Here is a 19,689-nt window from a genome sequence, read left to right on the forward strand (position 1 = left end):
TGATGCTTTGATATCGACAATGAACAAAGATTATGGGAATCCACAGCTGTCGAACAACAAGGATAAAGATCAACCTAGTAGTTCGACAACAACTTCGACAGAAGTTTTGCTGCCCATCATTCCTGATCTGAAAATAAAACCGCCAAAGGGAGTAGTATACAAGTCGACATTTAATCCTCGTGCTAGAGCAGCACAACATTATAATATAGTGGAAGATCTAGCCCAATCGCCATCCGCTATGTCGACACTTGAAGTACTGCAAAATTGCGCATCCCAAAAGCAGACTTTATTATCAGCTATCGGTGGGATAGACCCAAAGGATTCCAATCTTGTATCCTTTAATCATAAAGGATACGATCCTCAGTTACCAGCTCAACTAGCTTTCCTTGTACAAGTGAAAGCCCTCAACAAAACTGTTCATCGAACAATTATTGATGAGGGGGCATCTACATGTATTATGTCAATGAGTTGCTGAAAAACTTTAGGATCTCCAACCTTGTCGTGATCTTCGACGACATTAAAAGCATTCGACAGATGAACATATACCCCATATGGTATTCTAAGTAACTTGCAAGTTGAACTAGGGGGGAAAACAGTAGAAATAGATGTTGAAGTAATCGACGGAAACCTCGATTACAACATCCTACTGGGAAGACCATGGATATATGCTATGGCAACTATTGTGTCGACCTATTTTAGGAAGATTGCATTTCCCTTTCAAGGAGGGATTACAATCGTCGATCAACAAACTTTCCTCCCCAATAGTTCTCAAGTTACGGGAAGCATTCCAATGATCCATGGAAGCCCCCATTCACTTAAAAATATCGGAGTAGGCCTACTAAAAGGCCCTATATTAATGGGAACTTTTTGCCTTCCACCTCCAATAAATCTGGCGGAAGTAGCATCAGTAGGAACCTGCAATATGATATCTTCGATTAAAAAGATCTCAGAAAACGATATAAACATGGATCATACAAAGGTATTGCCTCCTAGCCAAATGGAAATATTGTAGCAATCAATGTTCCTAGCATGGGAGGCAAACCCAAATCAACGCTCATCAAGCATTTGGATAGTTAGGTCTAAGGAATATGGCACCCCTTCAGATCCTTGGTCACGAGTGCATTACACCGACGAAGGAATTGTTCAATCAATGGTAATTGAAGGGGCACCATGGGAATATTACCACCATCGTTCCCTTCTTTTGGATTGTGAAGAAGATACTCTTGATGACCTTCATCATCCCTCAGTTTTTGATTTCCTATCAAATACTGTAAACACGGTGGATTCCGAGCGAAACTTGTCCAACATTGAAGAGACTATCGCCATAAATATCTCGACCAAAACAGATGTTGTAGAGAATATTTATGTTGGAAAATGTTGTTCTCCTTCGGAACTGGAAATATACAACGCTCTTTTACGCGAATTCAAAGATGTCTTTTCCTGGTCATATAATGAAATGTCCGACATTGACTCGAGTATCGTTGAACACGAAATCAAGATGTATCCAGATGTCAAACCAGTACGACAACGGCTACGGCAGGTGCACCCCAAGAAAGCCACTGTCATCAAGGCGGAAGTTGAAAAGCTTCTCCATGCTGGTTTCATTTACCCGGTTCCTCTAACTGATTGGGTGTCGAACATTGTTCCTGTTATGAAAAAACAAGGAACGATTAGAGTGTGCGTCGATTATAGGGATGTAAATCAAGCTTGTCCAAAAGACAACTACCCTACACCCTTCATTGACCAGATAATTGATGAGTGCGTCGGATGCGAAATCTTTTCATTTATGGATGGATTCTCCGGGTATAATCAAATAAATATCCGCCCACAGGACCAGTTAAAAACTGCATTTATTTGTCCGTGGGGCACATTCGCATATCGAAAATTACCCTTTGGTTTAAAGAACGCAGGGGCAAAATTTCAGAGGGCAATGAATTATGCCTTCCATGACATCAAAAACATCGTTCAACCATATCTCGACGACCTTCCGGCTCATTCGAGAAAGCGGACTGATCTCTGCAGCATCTAAGAGCGATATTTCTACGTTGCCGACACTACAAGATACGACTCAATCCACACAAATGTGTGTTCTGTGTCAGCTCTGGTCGTTTACTTGGCTTTGTAGTCTCAAAGGACGGGATTCATCTCGATCCATGTAAGGTTCAAGCAATCATAAATTTTCCTCCACCTTCGAATTTGCTTCAGATTCAGAAACTCCAAGGGAAAGCAAACTTTCTGAGGAGATTCATTCCAAATTACGTCGAACTTGCTAAAGGTTATACACGTCTATTGAAAAAGGAAGTGCCCTTCGTCTGGGATCAGGTTGCGCAAGCTTCCTTTGATGCTTTAAAAGAATCTCTAATGAAAGCATCATTAATGTATGCTCCCGATTATCAAAAAGACTTTAACCTGTATCTGGCTGCAGCGGATACAACCATCGCAATGGTTTTAGTTCAAGAAGAAAACGGAATTGAACATCCTATATATTATTTGAGTAAGAACTTAAATGATACAGAAATCAAATATTGTTATGTTGAAAAGCTAGCGCTAGCAGCTGTTCAAGCGATACAGAGATTTCGACACTATGTCCTCTTTCGAAAAACTACCATTCTGTCAGATTACAACCCCATGACTTATATATTGTCGCGACAGTTGCTGGGGGGCAAATATTCAAAATGGATAGCAATTCTACAAGAATTTGATCTGGAATTCATAAAATCCAAGTCAAAGAAAGCCCTTGTTTTCGCAGAATTATTATGCGATCTCCCATCGTCATCCAATGATGAAACATCCGAAGAAACTATCGTGGATGAATCTTTGTTTCTGATATCTTCAAGCAATCCGTGGTATGGAGATATAATCATTTATCTCCAAACCCAAAAATATAGGCCTAATACCTCCCGCTCCGAACAAAAACGTATTCGATACCAATCAAAAGACTACATGATCGTCGGTGATACACTTTACCGTCGTGGTGTCGATACAGTTCTGAGGAGGTGCCTCACCCATGAGGAGGCCGAAAAAATCCTGAATGATTGCCATTCAGGCGCGTGTGGGGGGCATCAATCTGGTTACGCTACGGCGCAAAAAATTTTACGAGCAGGATACTTCTGGCCAACAATGTTCAAAGATTTCATAACCGCAGTCAGAAGTTGTCATGCCTGTCAAATTTTCGATAGCAAAACCAGAAGACCACCCGCACCTCTGTAGCCAATAGTGGCTGTTGGGCCATTCGCCAAATGGGGCATCGATTTCGTGACATGTAACCCCACCTCGACCGAGGGGCATGGGTATATCATAGTCGCAGTTGACTATTTTACCAAATGGGCCGAGGCGATGCCTACATTAGATAACACTGTTGAAATAGCTGCCCTTTTCTTTTTCAATCATGTAGTCACCAGATTCGGCGTCCCACAGGCTATAGTCACAGATCATGGATCGCATTTTCGCAATCACATGATGGTCGAATTAGCTGCCAAATTAGGGTTGTCGCATGACAGCTCTACTCCATATTACCCACAAGCCAACGGATAAGTTCAAGCAATCAACAAGGTCCTGAAGTGTATGCTGCAAAGGATGATTGGAGTTCACAAAAGGAGTTGGCGCCTGATCCTGTACTTAGCCTTGTGGGCATACCGAACATCAGTAAGGAATGCGATCGGGTTTACACCTTTCCAACTGGTGTATGGCCTAGAAGCGATCTTACCAGTTCAGTGTGAAATCTCATCCCTCAAACTCGCAATCGACCTTCTCCCCGGAACTTCAAAAGAGGAGGCTCGTTTCTTGGAACTAATCCAATTGGATGAAACCCGTCGTGATGCCGCTTTGGCTAACGAAGCCCATAAGAAACGACTCAAGGCGCAGTTCGACAAGAATGTCAAACCCCGTGTCTTCTCAGAAGGTGACTTGGTCTTATGACCAAGAATCCGATAAATTGGGTGCAGGTAAATTCAAGTCTTTATGGATGGGCCCCTATATTGTTAAGAAAGTGTTAGCAAAAGGAGCCTACGATTTAATGGATTATGACGGGATTCCACTGGCACAACCTCGTAATGGGTTGTACCTTAAGCGTTACTATGCATGATTCAGTGTGGTAACCTATATGCTTTTGTTACATTTTTTGTTTTCGCTAAAGTATTTATTTTGGTCGAGTAAATCCGCTTTTTACATTTGTCGCAGATGTCGAACCTATTGGAATCATTTGTTGGATATAATGCCGACGAAGAAAGTCGTAGTTCGTAGAACCTATCTTCTATGGCCTGGGCCATTTTCGATCCAAGCGGTGAGTTAGTAAGTTTCAGAGGGGTATGTATTGGTCTTTCAACGAATAACATCGCTCAATATAGCGCGTTGATAGAACTTCTCTCTTATGCCATCACACATGGCATATGTCAACTGGTCGTCAGGCTAGACTCACAGCTCGTCATACTACAGCTCATGGGTATCTACTCCGTCTGAAATCCAACTATCTATCGCATGTTCCTAAGGGTCAAGATTTTGGAAAGGAAATTTGATTTTATCCAATATCAGCATATTTCCAGAAGCTCAAACACATTAACTGCCTCATTAGCAAATTATGTGTTAGATAGACATTTGCAACATTTATAAAAAGAAGCATCTCATCAGGATCATGGAACTTAACCAAAATAAAACTCCGAAAATCAAAAATATATATATAACTGTTTATGGTTTACACATAATGTTCTATAACCAAGACAAAATTGGTCAAATGACCCAAAACTCAAAACGCTAGGGGGTACCCTAGTCTAATGATGCTCATGATAACAAGTCACCCCCTGTGCAATCATGCGTAAAAGCCTAGTCCATCATCTTGGCACACCAGTAGTATGTCGCTGCAACCTCAAAGGCAGCTCGTCAGTCCTCACATCTGGAATACCAAGAGTGAGGCCCTCGACCTGATCCTGTAATGCTGAAAGAGTCTCGGCCACATCAAGGTCGCGAAGGATAGCCCTTCCAACAACCTCTCCTGCTGGGGTGGCAGCTGGCACTCTCAGGCGTACTACTGGCCGAACAGGACCAACATCTTCATGAGCACATGAGTTCTGATTAATCTTGATAGAATAAAGCACGAGGACATTATAAAAGGAAAACGATAAACAGAAATATGGTCAAGAATTTACCAATGGCACCCCACTGTTCGCCAGCCGGCAGTACCAAATCTGGGTCACCCTGGAAGTCCATACCAGCATATGGATACTCGGAATAAACCATCTCCTGACGATCAAACCACCTGAAGAAGTTATCAGAAAAGGAAATCTGAGACTGACTAGCATGCCTAGACATATGGTCGACCCATCTCTGCATATGTGGTTTAGTCAGTGGAGGTAAAACGAGTGCAATATACTGTGGCTGCATCAATGGTATCTTTTCCAAGGCGAAGGTGGTCAAAATAGAACCGTATCCAAATTTCTTCAACCTCCCGCTTTTCACCTTGGTCAACTATTCTTTCATCACAAGGAGTACTGCGTCACACCAGTTGAACACCTTCGGTTCGAGAAATTCCAAGGCGTACTTCATATAAAATCAGTTGGCCACATGAAGAGCCGCACCACCAGCCATCCTACCAAAAGTGAGCAGAATGGTCCTCAAAGACCTGTCAGTGACATCTCGGATGATGATCTTGCCGTCTTTACTCGGCTGAGATCCCTCTCTGCAATACCTACGAACATAATCTCTCACAGATTCACCTCCACGGGCCGAACTTGATAAAGAGATAGGGGCACCCTGCCTCGATAAGCCGGTCAAAAATTAGATGTCCACTACAGTCAAGGGGATGGATTTGCCCCTAATCTGGAACACCTGGCTGGTAGGATCCCAAGCATCAAGCAAATACTGCAGCAAGTTGATTTATTGTCTCATGCTAGAGATGCGGAAAAACTTCAACAAGCCACAGTTCCGCAGTGCATTTACTGTAACTGGATCGTGTAAAGCAAGCATGTCATCTTCTTCATGCTCACGTTATCGCCATGTAATGGTCATCTTTCTCCAATGAATCTCTGAAAACAAACAAGAGAAGAGTTAGATCTTGATTTGGTGAGAAACAGACAAAATTTCCATCAAAAAACTGTGCATAAATTTCCTTCCTTGCGCTCATCGTACCTACAGTAGTGATCTGGGTGCGTTGCATGTCAATTGGCCAGTGGACAGGCTAACATCCAATGCACCTTTCGATGCATAAAGGGTGCGATGGAGCCACGACGAGTTTTTCAAACCCCAGAGACTCAGAAAAACCAGAAATCAAGCTCAGAATGCAAAATGGAAAGGATGAAATGAAAGAGCTCAGGTTTAGCTCCTACATGGTCCAGACGGCGCCGAAAATTGTCCACAGAATCTCCCGAAATCAGCTGATGAAAATCAAGGGGGAAAAGCACCTCCAAAGCTCCAACAAGCCAAAGTTCAAATGAAATGGTAAAATGAGAGGTAAAAGCAATTTTAAATTACTTTTACGTAATTTGAGTAAAATATTAGTGTCTTAAATCATTTTTCAAACATATATTGTTCATTTCTGACTAGTTTGATGAAGCAATTGAACATGCAGTACAATCTTTGAAAGAACAAAGCTATTAATGGTAAAGTCAAAAAATGACTGTCAAATCAAGCAGTTTTAACATGGACTTCATGCTCGTTAAAAAATAAACATAAGCAATGAGCAAATGTTTCCCCTAGCGTTTAAGCTCAATAAAAAATGAACCAATTCCCGGTAAATAACCATCGTGAATGTAGTACTTCAGCCTTTTAAGCCTTGGTCGTGTTCTCATCGTCACCTCCACTCTGAATTGGCCGATCATTCACCTCCATTTGATTGTTTACCCCTTTTGAGGAACAGCTGCGAAGAGTGATCCTATTAGCCATCCTTGTAACACTGCCGTGATTGGAAAATTCAAACCTTACCTGGAATCAACTGCTACCCAATTTTATCACTCGTTCCTCAAAGACGAGTCTCCTTTAAGCTCTTTTCAACTGACTCGTAAAATATGAAAAGATTGCTGAGCCATTGGCCTCTCCAGCTCGTTAAAGGGACCAGAAGTGCTATCCCTCCTTTAGATTTTAATATTTTTGGACTTGAGGGATTATTACACAAAAAGATCGAGCGCTTGTTTTATTCGGCTCGTTAAAAGTATCGAAAATTCATCCCTTCTGTATTGTTTTATACTTTTTTGGATTTAAGGGATTAGATGACGAAAAAGGATTTTTGGAGTTTCCTTTACGTCCCTTTTCAGACTCTCTAAAATTGAAAAGGACCGAGTTATCTTTGTCGTTAAACTCGTTAAAACCTAATAGCGACAAACTTGTCCATAGCAGACAAGAACGAGTTTCACTATCGCTAGGCTCATTAAAACATAGCGATGGGTTTGCCCGAAGGGAAAATTATAGAACAAGCATATGTTATCCTCCTCAAGCTTGACAAAAATAAAGAGGTACTGGTCAGCAATGACTGGGGAAAAATTGGGAAGAAAACTTGAAGAAACTTTGTTGGTAGCAAGTCGCTCTTGAACATGACACTTTCACTCGGCATCCAAGTCGGGTTGGGTTGTTTCATTCACCGGTCACATCACCATGGTCACATCACACCATCCACATTTAGTGTTAGTGATACCAATCCATCATGTCAGTGTCACCGATATGTTCAAGAGAAGTCACTCAGAGAATTCACCTGTGTCTCACCCGCTGCAATACATTTACGCTCCATTCTTTCATGACCGCCACCCTGAACCTTATATCACCAGATCGTTTTTACCTCCATTAAAATCATTTTCTCCATTCCATGTCATTGATGTGGGATTCATTAAGGCCCTCCTATGACAGATCGCTTCTTGTCGACATCATCTCATTATCCAAGAAGCCGATCTAGGGACAACCCTTTCAGTACTTTGAAGCTTGCATGCCTCAATGGCAAGTTTCTCACTTCCGGCGATAGGTTTACATCAATGGCCTTCGACCGAAAGATTTTGTGTGGTGTTCGATGCCAAGTCCCTTATTCACACCACGTGAATTGTACTGTAGTACCTTGAGGATCATTATCATTATCAGTGATTCCTCTCGCGCCTGTTAACAACTTACATCATTGGCTGGTAATCAGGCGATGTCTTTCCATTTTTGACTCCAGAACATCTCTCACATGGATCGACTTGTACTTCGAGTGAAGATTGAACGAGATTGAAGACCCCGGATCTAGTTTCATCCATCCGGGCTGTGATATATATTCAGGAAAATAAAGACATCAAATGTACATCATTGCTGCACAGATAATCATCCAATCTATGGGATGATGGCTCCTCCAGAATCATCAGTCTAAACTCAGACGATTGTCTGTCCTATGTACATGAAAATGAATTTATAAAGCTGAGCATGGGAATGCCCGCCTTAGCTAGATCATGAAAATATTATGAAGATAATGTATTGTATTATATCTTATTACAGGTCTCCTCCCAGCTTGAAAGAACTTCAGATCCTCATGATAAAGCATTTCACCTGACATCAAAAAAGATTAACGACCTCATGCTTTAGGGGGCAACTGTTATAGACATTTTTGGGCACTGCAACCCCAAGCATAAAATGTCCATAAACCAAGGGCTCCTAAGTCCCTAAAAATGTTGTTCCAACCCCTAAAGGAATAAGGTCAACTGATTACAGCTTCTACCAGAAGTTCTCCATGAAAAACTACTTAGAACTGGTCAAAACAGGATCATTTCACCTGCTCCATAGGCAAAATGTGTTGCATCTCACATAAGTACACTCAGTGGGTGCATTGCATTTCAAAAAGCCCTTCTATGGGGTGCGATGGGCGAGAAGAGACAAATGGCAGTGCCAATCCATGAGGTGGAGGAGCATGGAATCTTCCAGAAACTTCTCCTGTGACACTTGCCTCTCTGAATTCGACCAAGGATGAGTAAGAGATCATCAATCTCCAAGTGGAAGCAAGAACTATCGGAGGGAAGACACTAATCGAATCACAAGCTGACTCATCTCCCTTACAGATATCTATATATGGATCCCTCATCCCATAGATCCAGAGGCTGGAATTTTGCATCTTGTAAAGAATTTCCGTTGGTTTCTTGAGGCAACATCATAGTGTTGGGTGATCTAAGCTTTGCATGAGGTGAAGAAGGACTCACTTGCTGAGAGGATGATGCTGGGTCAGAACAACTGGTTGTAACTCTCTTGGCTCTTTCTTGATTATCAATAAAGCTATTCAAGTTTTCCTCCATACTCTTGTGTCATTTATGTTTTATGCATTTGTATGGTCAATTTACATCTGATCCTAGATTTTTTATGATAGTAGATCCATGTTCTTGTATATTGTTATGCTGCTTTGATTCTACAGGTACTCTGTGAAGCTGGGCATACCAGAAAACAAGTAGCAAAGGACTATCAGAAGAGAGAGGAATCGAGCAAGGAGCCAAGCGCAAGACAGAGGTTGGTCTCCTTTATTCTTCTCTCATCTATCTTTCATAAAGGAAAACGAAAGTAGTTTTACTTTGTTTGTTTCTAAGGTAGCTACCACGCCTTAGTGGGATTAGCAGTTATGCATAGACACTTTTCCCTGTAACAGGTCCCTAGACGGAGGCATGCAAGCTTTTGAGAGCGTCCAGAGGTCAAGAGGTCAAAAAACTCAGTGGGACCCAAGGGCATGATACATGTGTGGTTGGGTGGCTCCTAGGAGTGTTGTTGTTGATGTGGAAGGCATGTTTGATGGGTTTCCATTGATTCCACTTCCTAAAGGTCACCTAGGAGGTTGAATCATATCATAGTAGCCTCTCATCACATGTTTACCTCGGTTGGTCGGTTACTTGGGTAGATGTGGGAGGAGGGTGTTACACACAATATCTACATGAGGCATAGAATGGTGAGACCCAAGATTAGGTTTCACTCTAATTTTAGCACCCAAGAGTGCATAGGAAGAGATAGTAATAGAGAAAAAAAAGAGGTGCTCTCATTTTAAGGAAGGTGGAAGAGGTTGTTTACACCTTCGACACCATGGAGATATTTGGAGGGCTCCTCAATGTTGTGTGAATGCAAGATTGTGCTTAGAGTGTAGGATATATTCAACTAGGTGAAGGTAGTATTTAACCCTGGTTTAAACACTTATAGTATGAATGTTTCAAAACTACAAAAAGCTAAGAAGTGGTAATGAGAAAACGATAGTCAGCAAAGCCAAATGAGGTTTTCATTTCAAGTGGTTGCAACTATTAGGCTCATATCACATCATGACAGTAACATTAAGATTAATAGCATGTAAATAGGTTGCACTAGAGAAAGAATGGAGGATGGGCGTGAGGATGGGACACAAGGTTTTCCTTATATAGTAGATGAGGGTTTCAAGCAAAGGTTTCATGCACCTAAGAATGAGCATGCATATGCACGTGAGAATGGTGAGAATTCCCATGTCGACAAATACAAAAATGTGTCTCACACACAATCGAGCAAGGCAGAAATACACTTACTCTGATACCACTATTGGACTGTAATCCATAATTAAAGATAAGTATGTATTCATTTTTTATTTAAATGATATAGCATTTATGTACATTGTTTCTAACCCTTAGATATTGGAATCCCCGTGAAAATTCATATTCCACACCATGACCCTAATGAATTAGGTGTTTAACATTACCCCTTTAATCCAAAGGGGTGTTAGTGAGTCCAAGCATAAAGAAGAAGGAAAATTTCTAAATGGTTGAATGTGCTCCTTGAATCTAGTAGTTTTGGGATGACCACAAACCCAAAATCTTGTAGAAGTATAAGTCTTCTACTGAGTGGTGGTTTAAAGAGGACCACGAACCAATTGGTGTTCATGTAACATGATTCTATCTATGGCTAAAGATCTGGCTCTAGCTTTGGCTAACTTTGACTCTAAGCTAGATTAGTTGTTGGCTTTCATTCTAGTTGTGGCTCAAGCTCACTTGATATGACTTTTAAACTAGCAGTTGACTATCAATTCTCCTCTTTTGTCAAATAGAAGGTGATAATATGAAAATATATCCATTACAAGATGGTTCAATACTCAAGAATCTATTCTTTGATATAATTGATATATCTTCTTGGCCGTTGAAGAGTATTTCCAAAAAATTATCCATCAAAGGTGAATCTTTACTCTTGTAAGGTTCTTGTGATTGGAATACATTTTTGAATGTGTTTCACAATCCTAACAAGGATGAAGAGTAAAACATCAATATTTCATGTGGCCAACTTGATGACAATTTTGTCATTTGTGAATCTAATGTAGAAGTGGAGCAAGTGAAGATGAGTTTTCTTAAGCAAACAAAGCACTCTAAAATTGGATTGATTTAGAGTATTCTATAATGTGAAAGAACATTTCTTTTTCATATCCTTCTTTATCATCAACTAAACTGGCATATTGTGCTAGCTACTAATATGAATCTTTCTCAAACTCAAAAAGAAAATTGTTTTGAACAAATACTAATTTATAATGATGACTTTCCTATGGTAGTTAATCTTGTTGGAGTTGAGATTCAAGTTGGAGAAACTTAGTATTGTCTTGTGAATCTTATAGACATGTTAGATTATAAATGAGAATGGATTTCATTTCCAACATAGATTTATAATGGATTATGTTTCCAACGAAGATTTATTGTGTATCTACTATTATCTTGAGATTTACAAGCCCGACTATTGATTTACATAGAATTAATTACTTATCTAGAACTATAAATAGTGGAAATAGCTTTAGGATTCTAAATTACAATAAAATGAGAATTATATCTAGAAGAAAATCAACAAATTGATTTTTGTAATATTTTGCACTTAAAAAATTAATTTTTCTTATTGAAACAAAGATTAGTTACCTTAGTGTCATTACCCATGAGCTTGAAGAGATCTAGGTTGATCTTGTCGCATTATCCTTGCGCCCTCAATCAATCACCAATTCTCTCTCAACACTTTTCAACATGGATTTGATACCAATGTTAAAGAAGTGGTCTCATATATGTAATTTTATCAAATAAGGAAAAAAGAGTTACAAAGATCATGAGAGCCAAAATCCTATGTGCCTCTCGTCATAATGAGCTATTTTATTTTATATAGCTCAACTCTAAGCTAAACACTAGAAGAACAACCAATCACATAATCACATAAGTATGATAGAAATCCTTTACAAATTAAACTAAATATCCAATTGACAACTAATAAATAAATACATTTCTATTTAGATTTCTAAAATTTTAAGTTTATTAAATAACAAGTATTTGGTTTCATGTATGAGACTAAAGTTAGGATCCGTTTGAAAGCACATGACCATATTGCTATGCCCTCAATGATGACAATATGAATATTGACTTTCTTGTAGATACTATCGAGGCCGAAATTGCCTTATAGTCTCAAAGTAAGTACTAACATTGCTTATGATTGGCCAAGAGCACACCTTCCTTAAACTTAAGGAAATAGGTTATCCTTAAACTTAACGAAATAGGTCAATGATCCATGACCCATTAACACCTACAAGAATGAAACTTTGCCCCATATGAACCATCAACCTACATTCACAAATAACAACTAATAATCATTGTTCTCATATAACTATAAAGTAAATTAAAATAAATTGTATTCCCTTAAGTCAATTGAATTTATCTAAGGTATAAATTTTATTCTCTTAAGTTAATTAGATTTATCTAGAGTACTGGAAAAAAAAAAAAAAAATGACTATTATCCTTCCACCTTCATACAAATAACAAATTGAATTCATATTGAATATTTTATTGTAATTACATTGAGCCATATTATTATAAAATCATATATATATATATAAAGATTTAAGCATGTCTTCTTCTTCTTCTTCTTCTTCTTCTTCTTCTTTTTTTTCCAGAAGAAAAGGCAGTACTGATTATAGTATGTTCAAGTAACAGTTTTGTATACAAAAATGCGGGCATTTGTCCCGGGAATAGGCAACATTTCCAACGTATATCAGTAGATATCTTTCCTTATACATTACAAAATTTTTGGGGATCTTGTTATCATATCATCATAGCAAATATTCTTTAAATTTCCAGTATATATAGAAAATGCCAGCAGATTGAGGTATTTCCAAAAATTTGGCTGTTATTGCATACCTGTTCTTGTTGACTTCATATTCCGGGCATAGTGAAGGGCTATATGTCATATGTACAGGGGACAAAAGTGATAAACAGGTGCCACTTACCGAGAGGCGTATGCAATCCTTTCTTTGACAGAACATCTGCTTGCTCATTATGTTTGCGCCTTATATGTGAGATAGGGAAAGTTGCGGGCTTCCATAGAGATGCTATCCTTGCTAACCATCCTGTAAGGTTGTCAGTCTGTATTGCATGAATGCCTTTCACATGTTCTATGATAATTTTTGAGTCACCATATACATTAATAGGCCCTATATCCATGAAAGTGCAGAATAAAAGTAGACCATGTAGGGCCATTGCCTTTGCCTTGTTACTTGTTCCTTTGCCGCCGTTCCAATATAAGGAGAATTGGAGGTCATTTGAAATAGTAATGTAAACTCCACAAGCGCAATAGACATCCTTTAACGCCCCGTCGAAATGTGCCCTTGGGAATGAGAGTTGCTGATCTTCAGTGGCTGCCATCTAGTGATTTTTCTGTAAGGGCAAGTTCTGTAAAATGGAGGAGTAGTAAGGAATAACCTTATCCATAATACGACTGAAAGGTTCTTCGCTGTTTTGGAAGATTCTATTGTTCCTCCACTTCCAGATGAACCAGAAAACAATTAATGGGATGGGGCGCCACATAGATTTTTGTGCTGCCCACCAAATATATGCTTCTATAATGGAAGGATGTGAAATTGCAGGGAAGCCAAAATATGTGGCTAATTGCCCCCACAAAGACAGCGATTGAGGGCAGTATAAAAAAGTATGTAAGTTATCATCAGAGTTGTCAAGACAAATCATGCATATTGCTGGACCCTGCCAGCTCCTTTTCTGTAAGTTTGTCCAAGTGAGGTTTTTATTATGAAATACTGGCCATGAAAACAAAATGATTTTAAGGGGGCAGCTTACCTTCCATAAAGAGGGAGGAAAGATTATCCGGGAGGATCCTCTTTGTAGATCTATCAAAGAGAGATAAATGTCTCTAACCAATACAAGGGGACTGCCTTTCTTAGCCTGCCATTCTATGCCGTCTCTGTCCTCGGATATGTAAATCCCTGCATTCCTCATATTACAGATAACTCTATTCCATTGTGCAGCCATAGCTCCATCGAGGCCCAGTTTTCTGCAAGCCTTCCATTTCGGAATGGCGTTCTTCCATCCCTCAATAACTTGAGCCTAGAAGAAAAGCCCTTTACTATGGAGGAGTGAAAGTAGCTGAGGGGAGATTGGTTACAAATCAACTCACTTGATGGCATCTACACCAATCAGGATGTTGTTGCTGGTTTGAAATGCCCAAATGAAGTTTCCGCTGAAAAAAGGAAGAATCCTTTGAAAACTTCGCTAGATTCCCGAACCTTGTGAGGGCCATTTGAAACTGTTCCTGTACCAATAGTTTATATCATTGTTCCCAAGGTATTTCATTTTGATAGCTTGACTCCATAAGCAGTTTCCAAAAATCGCCTGCCACAAAGATTTGCATAGTAGAGCCTTGCCAAAGAGGCGCAGATTCATGATGCCCCAACCGCCTTTCTTTTTTGGGAGGGTGATATTTTCCAGTTTGGTAAGGTGGAATTTTCTCTTGTCCTTGTTTCCGCCCCAGATGAAGGTTGCCATTAAGCTATTCAGTTTATTGACAATGGCCGATGGGATGTAAAATAAATGTGCCCAATAAACACTGATTTGCGCAAGGACAGACTGTGTTAAGATCATTCTGCCAGCAAGCGATAAGCATTTAAATTCCCAACATGATATTCTTTTATAGAATCTGTCAGTTAACCATGACCAGTCCGAATTGTTATATCTCGTGGGCTTGAGATGAAATCCCAAATATTTAAGCCCCTCATTTATGGAGATAGCCTGTATGTTAAAATGCTGAGAGATGTATTCCATCTCCACTTCATTCACCTTACCAAAGTGGAAAGTGGATTTACCTTCATTAATGGATAGGCCAGTCGCCTTTTGAAATGAAAGAATTATCTCATGTAAAATCTGCCATGTGTTTCTGCAAAGCCTAGCAAACAAAAGAACGTCATCCACAAAGAAGTTGTGTGTGTGAAGATTACCTCTGGAGAGGGCAAGGGGGCCAACTTTTCCCGCAGCAACTGCTCTTTTAATAAGGAGACTAAGGGTGTCCATGGCCAGTATGAATAAAATTGGAGATAAAGAGCACCCCTGGCGGAGTCCCTTTTCTGCCCGGGAAAAAATTGTCGGGAATCCATTAATGAGAATTGCGAAATTGATACCTTGCATGCACGCCATGATCCAATTTGTGCACAGGTCATTCAGACCGATTTTGATAAGTAAACATCTGAGTAAGCTCCAGTCAAGGCAATCAAAGGCCTTTTTTAAATCAATTTTAAGGATAGCAGCCCCAATATTCTTAGCTTGCATGGAGTGCAAGGCTTCTTGAATTATGGCCACAACATCTAGAATGTTTCTGCCATTTAGGAACCCAGGTTGTTCCCTTGAAATATGAGCTGATAAATTGCCTTTGATTCTCTCTGCTATAAGTTTAGAAATGATTTTGTAGATGACATTGCATAATGAAATCGGCCTGTAATCAGAAGATTCCCTTTTTTTTGGAATTGGAGCTATGTAGGTATCCACCTAAATAGCTAAAAGGACGCATCAACTGCAACTGAACATTTCCATTTACTTTCAGACAATCATTACATGCTCGACAAATAAACACATTAGAGAATGGCCATCACAATTCTCACAAATCACGTGTTCGGATTCTACTTCAATATATATATATATATATATCTTATGTTAAGCTCAAATATCTCACTTCCGACTTTCTGCAAGCCTGTAAGAACACCGTTAGTTCATGACAACAAGCCTTGTCGGATTCAATTTATCAGCAAGGCCAGTCCTGCAGGTTTGTATGATTCAGCATGGCGGAAGAAGCAACTGAAGCAGACAGCATTAACCCATGTGAGCATAACCGATCCGATGCCTTGTATGAAACTATTATGGGGGTGTGACATATGAAATTGCTGGGTAAATTTGTTTCAAAATGGTATGAATTTTCGAATTCGTCTTATATGAATGTCAGTCGGATATTCACCAATTGTGCAAACACAAACCCCATCCACCATTCATGAATGGATGTAGACAGTAAGAGTAGGGTATTGACTTTCCCTTTCTGATACTTCATCCTTTCTTCATACCATGCCGTTCCCCTGCCCCTATGGCTTCTAACTTGCTGACGATCCCGTCTATTCCGTAGGATTTTGTTAAAGGCATCCATGATTTTATTCATAAAATTTCGGCCGAAGCAGAATAAGGCGATTTGACACTGTTCCTAAAAATTGTCTGAACCAGGCAATGGAAATTAACCCTAATGGCTGTGAATTCCTAATATTGCAGTAACTATATTATGCCCCTTGAGAGATGGCAACGGTTTGCAACCGTTATGTGAATTTGTGGCATGTTTTGGAAAAGCCTGTTTGACTTTTGTGACTCTGCATCAAAACCATCTCATTTGTAGGAATTTGTGTATGTACTAGGTTCTGATGATTTCGGACCAAGCATGACGTTTTGCAATTGTGTGTCAATGTTGTCTGGAAAACTGTAATGCAACAGACTGTCTTGCATGTTGTATTGTTTCATTGTCTCAATGTATTGGAACAATAACTTTTCCAGTTAACTAGCTCAAATGGCATCTCTAGTATTCTAGAGTAATTCATGGATCTATGCCCTAAAAGAATCATGCTAGCTATGATGTAGACCTGCCAAACTAACACTGAGGAATTCTTCAGAGGTTATCGGCTGGTAAAAGCTAGTTTCTATTGAGGAAATGAGCTATTTTTCATGCTAGCTTATAATACAGTTTATACAGGGAACAACTTGAAAGTCTTCAAAATTGATCAGCTGGTAGAAGTTGGCTTTTTTTTTCCACATAATAAATCACAGCGCCTTCCTGTTCGTAAGATATTCTTCAGGGCTCAAGCCATTATGATAATAATTATCCATTATGAACTCATCATGTCATCTGTGGGAATTGAAGTTGGGTGGGAGGACAACCATTTACTTCCAACCACCTGCAATAGACCCAATTGACTGATAGCTTCTATTGAAGAAGTGACCTATTTTTCATGCTATCTATCTTCCAGTTTAGACACAGAGGTATTGATGATTCACTAGTTGTTTGTAAAAGAAAATTATGAATTCTGGTTTGTCACTGTCATTCTGTTGTGGTGGATGGTGCTAGAGTAGGTTTTGGATTCACCTTCTTCCTAACTTGGAATCCATACCAACAATAATGAAGAAGGAAGAAGTTACGTTATGTGTTTTGATGTTTCTTTATATTCCAATTTCTTATTTGTTTGGTATACACTCTCAAACACGTGTGTGTGAAGATTTTAAGTTTCATTGTCAAGGGATAAGCTGCCCTCTAGTACAAATTCATCTGATCATTTGCATTAGAAATGTAGGAATTAAAAACTCAGCTGATTCAATCCTAGACTACTATTCATCATGTCTAAGATATGAAGTTTGTTTTTTTGAAATATTTTCTCATCATAATATAGTGTAGATTTTCAAACTTTCAGTATCAATGCTTCACATCTTCAAACTTCATTAGAACCATTGTGTTTCCTGAGTGCGCATTTTCAAACTTTGTGGTAATGTGTTATTGGATCTGGTGTGGCTAAAAACATAATGAGTTGTATTTTGACTTAATGTATGCTTCTGTGTGCCATGAATAATTCTTGCATCATTCAAGACTTAGTACTGCTAGCATATATTTTCCTTGCATGTTTCAAGTTCAGTATATCTTTTACCTCTCAATCTACTTTACTTGTCTTTCATCAAATATTTGAATCCTGCTTAACAAGTGACGCGTCTGAATATAACAGGTATATATCAGGAACCAAGAATTTTCTCTGGAGTGTCAGAAAGCTCTTTGACTTATTCCAGATTGCGGAAGTTTTTTGAAAGGAAACCAGCTATTCACTGGGTGCTCTTCTTCCTAAGCAGCTCTGCAATGCTGGTTGCTTTCCCAGTTTCTGGCCTTCTTTCTCGTCTATACTATGTTGATGGTGGAAAGAGTAGGTGGCTTCTATCATGGATAGCAGTAGCAGGCTGGCCTCTAACAACTGTTTTTCTACTTCCATTTTATTTTCAGAAAGGAATTTCACCTACACCACTTAGTTGGAAACTCATTATGTCATATGTTGTACTTGGCTTGTTCAGTGCTGTTGACAACCTAATGTATGCGTGGGCTTATTCATTTTTGCCTGCATCAACTTCTTCTCTTCTTGCTTCATCATCACTCATATTTACTGCAATATTTGCTTATTTCATTGTGGGAAAAAAGCTGAATGCTTCCACTTTGAATTCAATAGTGATTATAACTGCAACAGTTGTGATTATAGGCATAGACTCAAACTCTGATAAGCCAGCTGGTGTAAGCCATCGCCAATATGTTGCTGGCTTCATATGGGACATTTTAGGCTCTGCATTGCATGGCCTAATTTTTGCATTATCAGAGCTTCTGTTCATTAAGATATTAGGAAGGGAATCTTTTCATGTTGTCCTAGAATAACAGGTTATGGTTTCACTGTTCGGTTGCATTTTTACGACAATTGGTGTAATTATAAATAAGGATTTCACAGCTATGAAGTTAGAGGCAGCTGCGTTTAAACATGGGGCAGTTTCGTACTATATGGTACTTTTCTGGGGGGCTTTAACTTTCCAGCTTGGAATACTAGGAAGTGTAGCAGTGCTTTACCTGACATCTACGCTGATGGCTGGAGTGCTTAATGTAGTACGAGTCCCTGTGACTAGTATTGCAGCAGTTGTATGTTTCCATGACCCTATGGGTGGCTTCAAAGTTCTTTCTGTCCTGCTTATGATTTGGGGGTTTGGTTCATACATTTATGGTACTGCCACAGAAGCCAAAGCTGAGCAGCAACTAACTAACAGGAAAAAAATTGAAGAAATATCTACCGTCTGAAGCATGCCGTTTGAATTTTTTACAAGAATTCCCTTTCCTTTCCATATGGATATATCTGTTTGTAGTATTGAAGGTCTGTCATAAGTCCTTGGAGTATAGCAGGATTTGCATGCTTCAGTCATTGCTAATGTTGTACAGCTAAAACAGCATATAGGTTCCTATAATTTCCCTAACAAGTGTCCCTGCTATAGTTGCGATTGGCAACTTAACAATGGCAATGTGATGCCCACTAGGAATCTCATGGACTGAATGAGGCAAATTGGCTTCACTTTTAGCCTTCTGTGGATTAGCCTTACTTCTAATATGGATGATGATGATCCATTCCATCACTTTATTTGAATACTGTAGAAGCAAATAATGGAACTTGGAATTCTATCTGACAATGTAGGTGGTCAATTTTTTTTATATCTAGATCTGCTGATAAACTCCTCCAGCAATTCTAATTCCCACAAATGCCTAGGTAGTTGTGTTGTAATGACATATTTTTTATTTTCTGTCAATTTTCGGTTGATTGCATTTTTTCATTTGATATTGTTGGGCTTGTGATAAGCTACAACAAAGGATAACCCATTGTATAGAAATGATTCAATCTTTTACATGATATTTGAATACCAA

The 19,689-nt window shown here is 39.3% G+C and overlaps 1 protein-coding gene across 1 annotated transcript; it reads left to right on the forward strand.

Annotated features, from left to right (window-relative positions):
• Positions 1-15,765: 15,765 nt before the first annotated feature.
• Positions 15,766-19,342, forward strand: PUP5 (purine permease 5). The gene is given in 2 exon segments (XM_089385539.1): positions 15,766-16,049; positions 17,975-19,342. Coding segments are annotated over 2 exon segments (1,140 nt in total). The 5' UTR covers positions 15,766-16,009; the 3' UTR covers positions 19,075-19,342.
• Positions 19,343-19,689: the final 347 nt, after the last annotated feature.

The sequence above is a fragment of the Pinus tabuliformis genome, chromosome Q (genome assembly GCF_031772625.1).
Source record: "Pinus tabuliformis cultivar Carrire ecotype Pingquan chromosome Q, CPIR1, whole genome shotgun sequence".
In the NCBI taxonomy this organism is placed as follows: Eukaryota; Viridiplantae; Streptophyta; class Pinopsida; order Pinales; family Pinaceae; genus Pinus; species Pinus tabuliformis.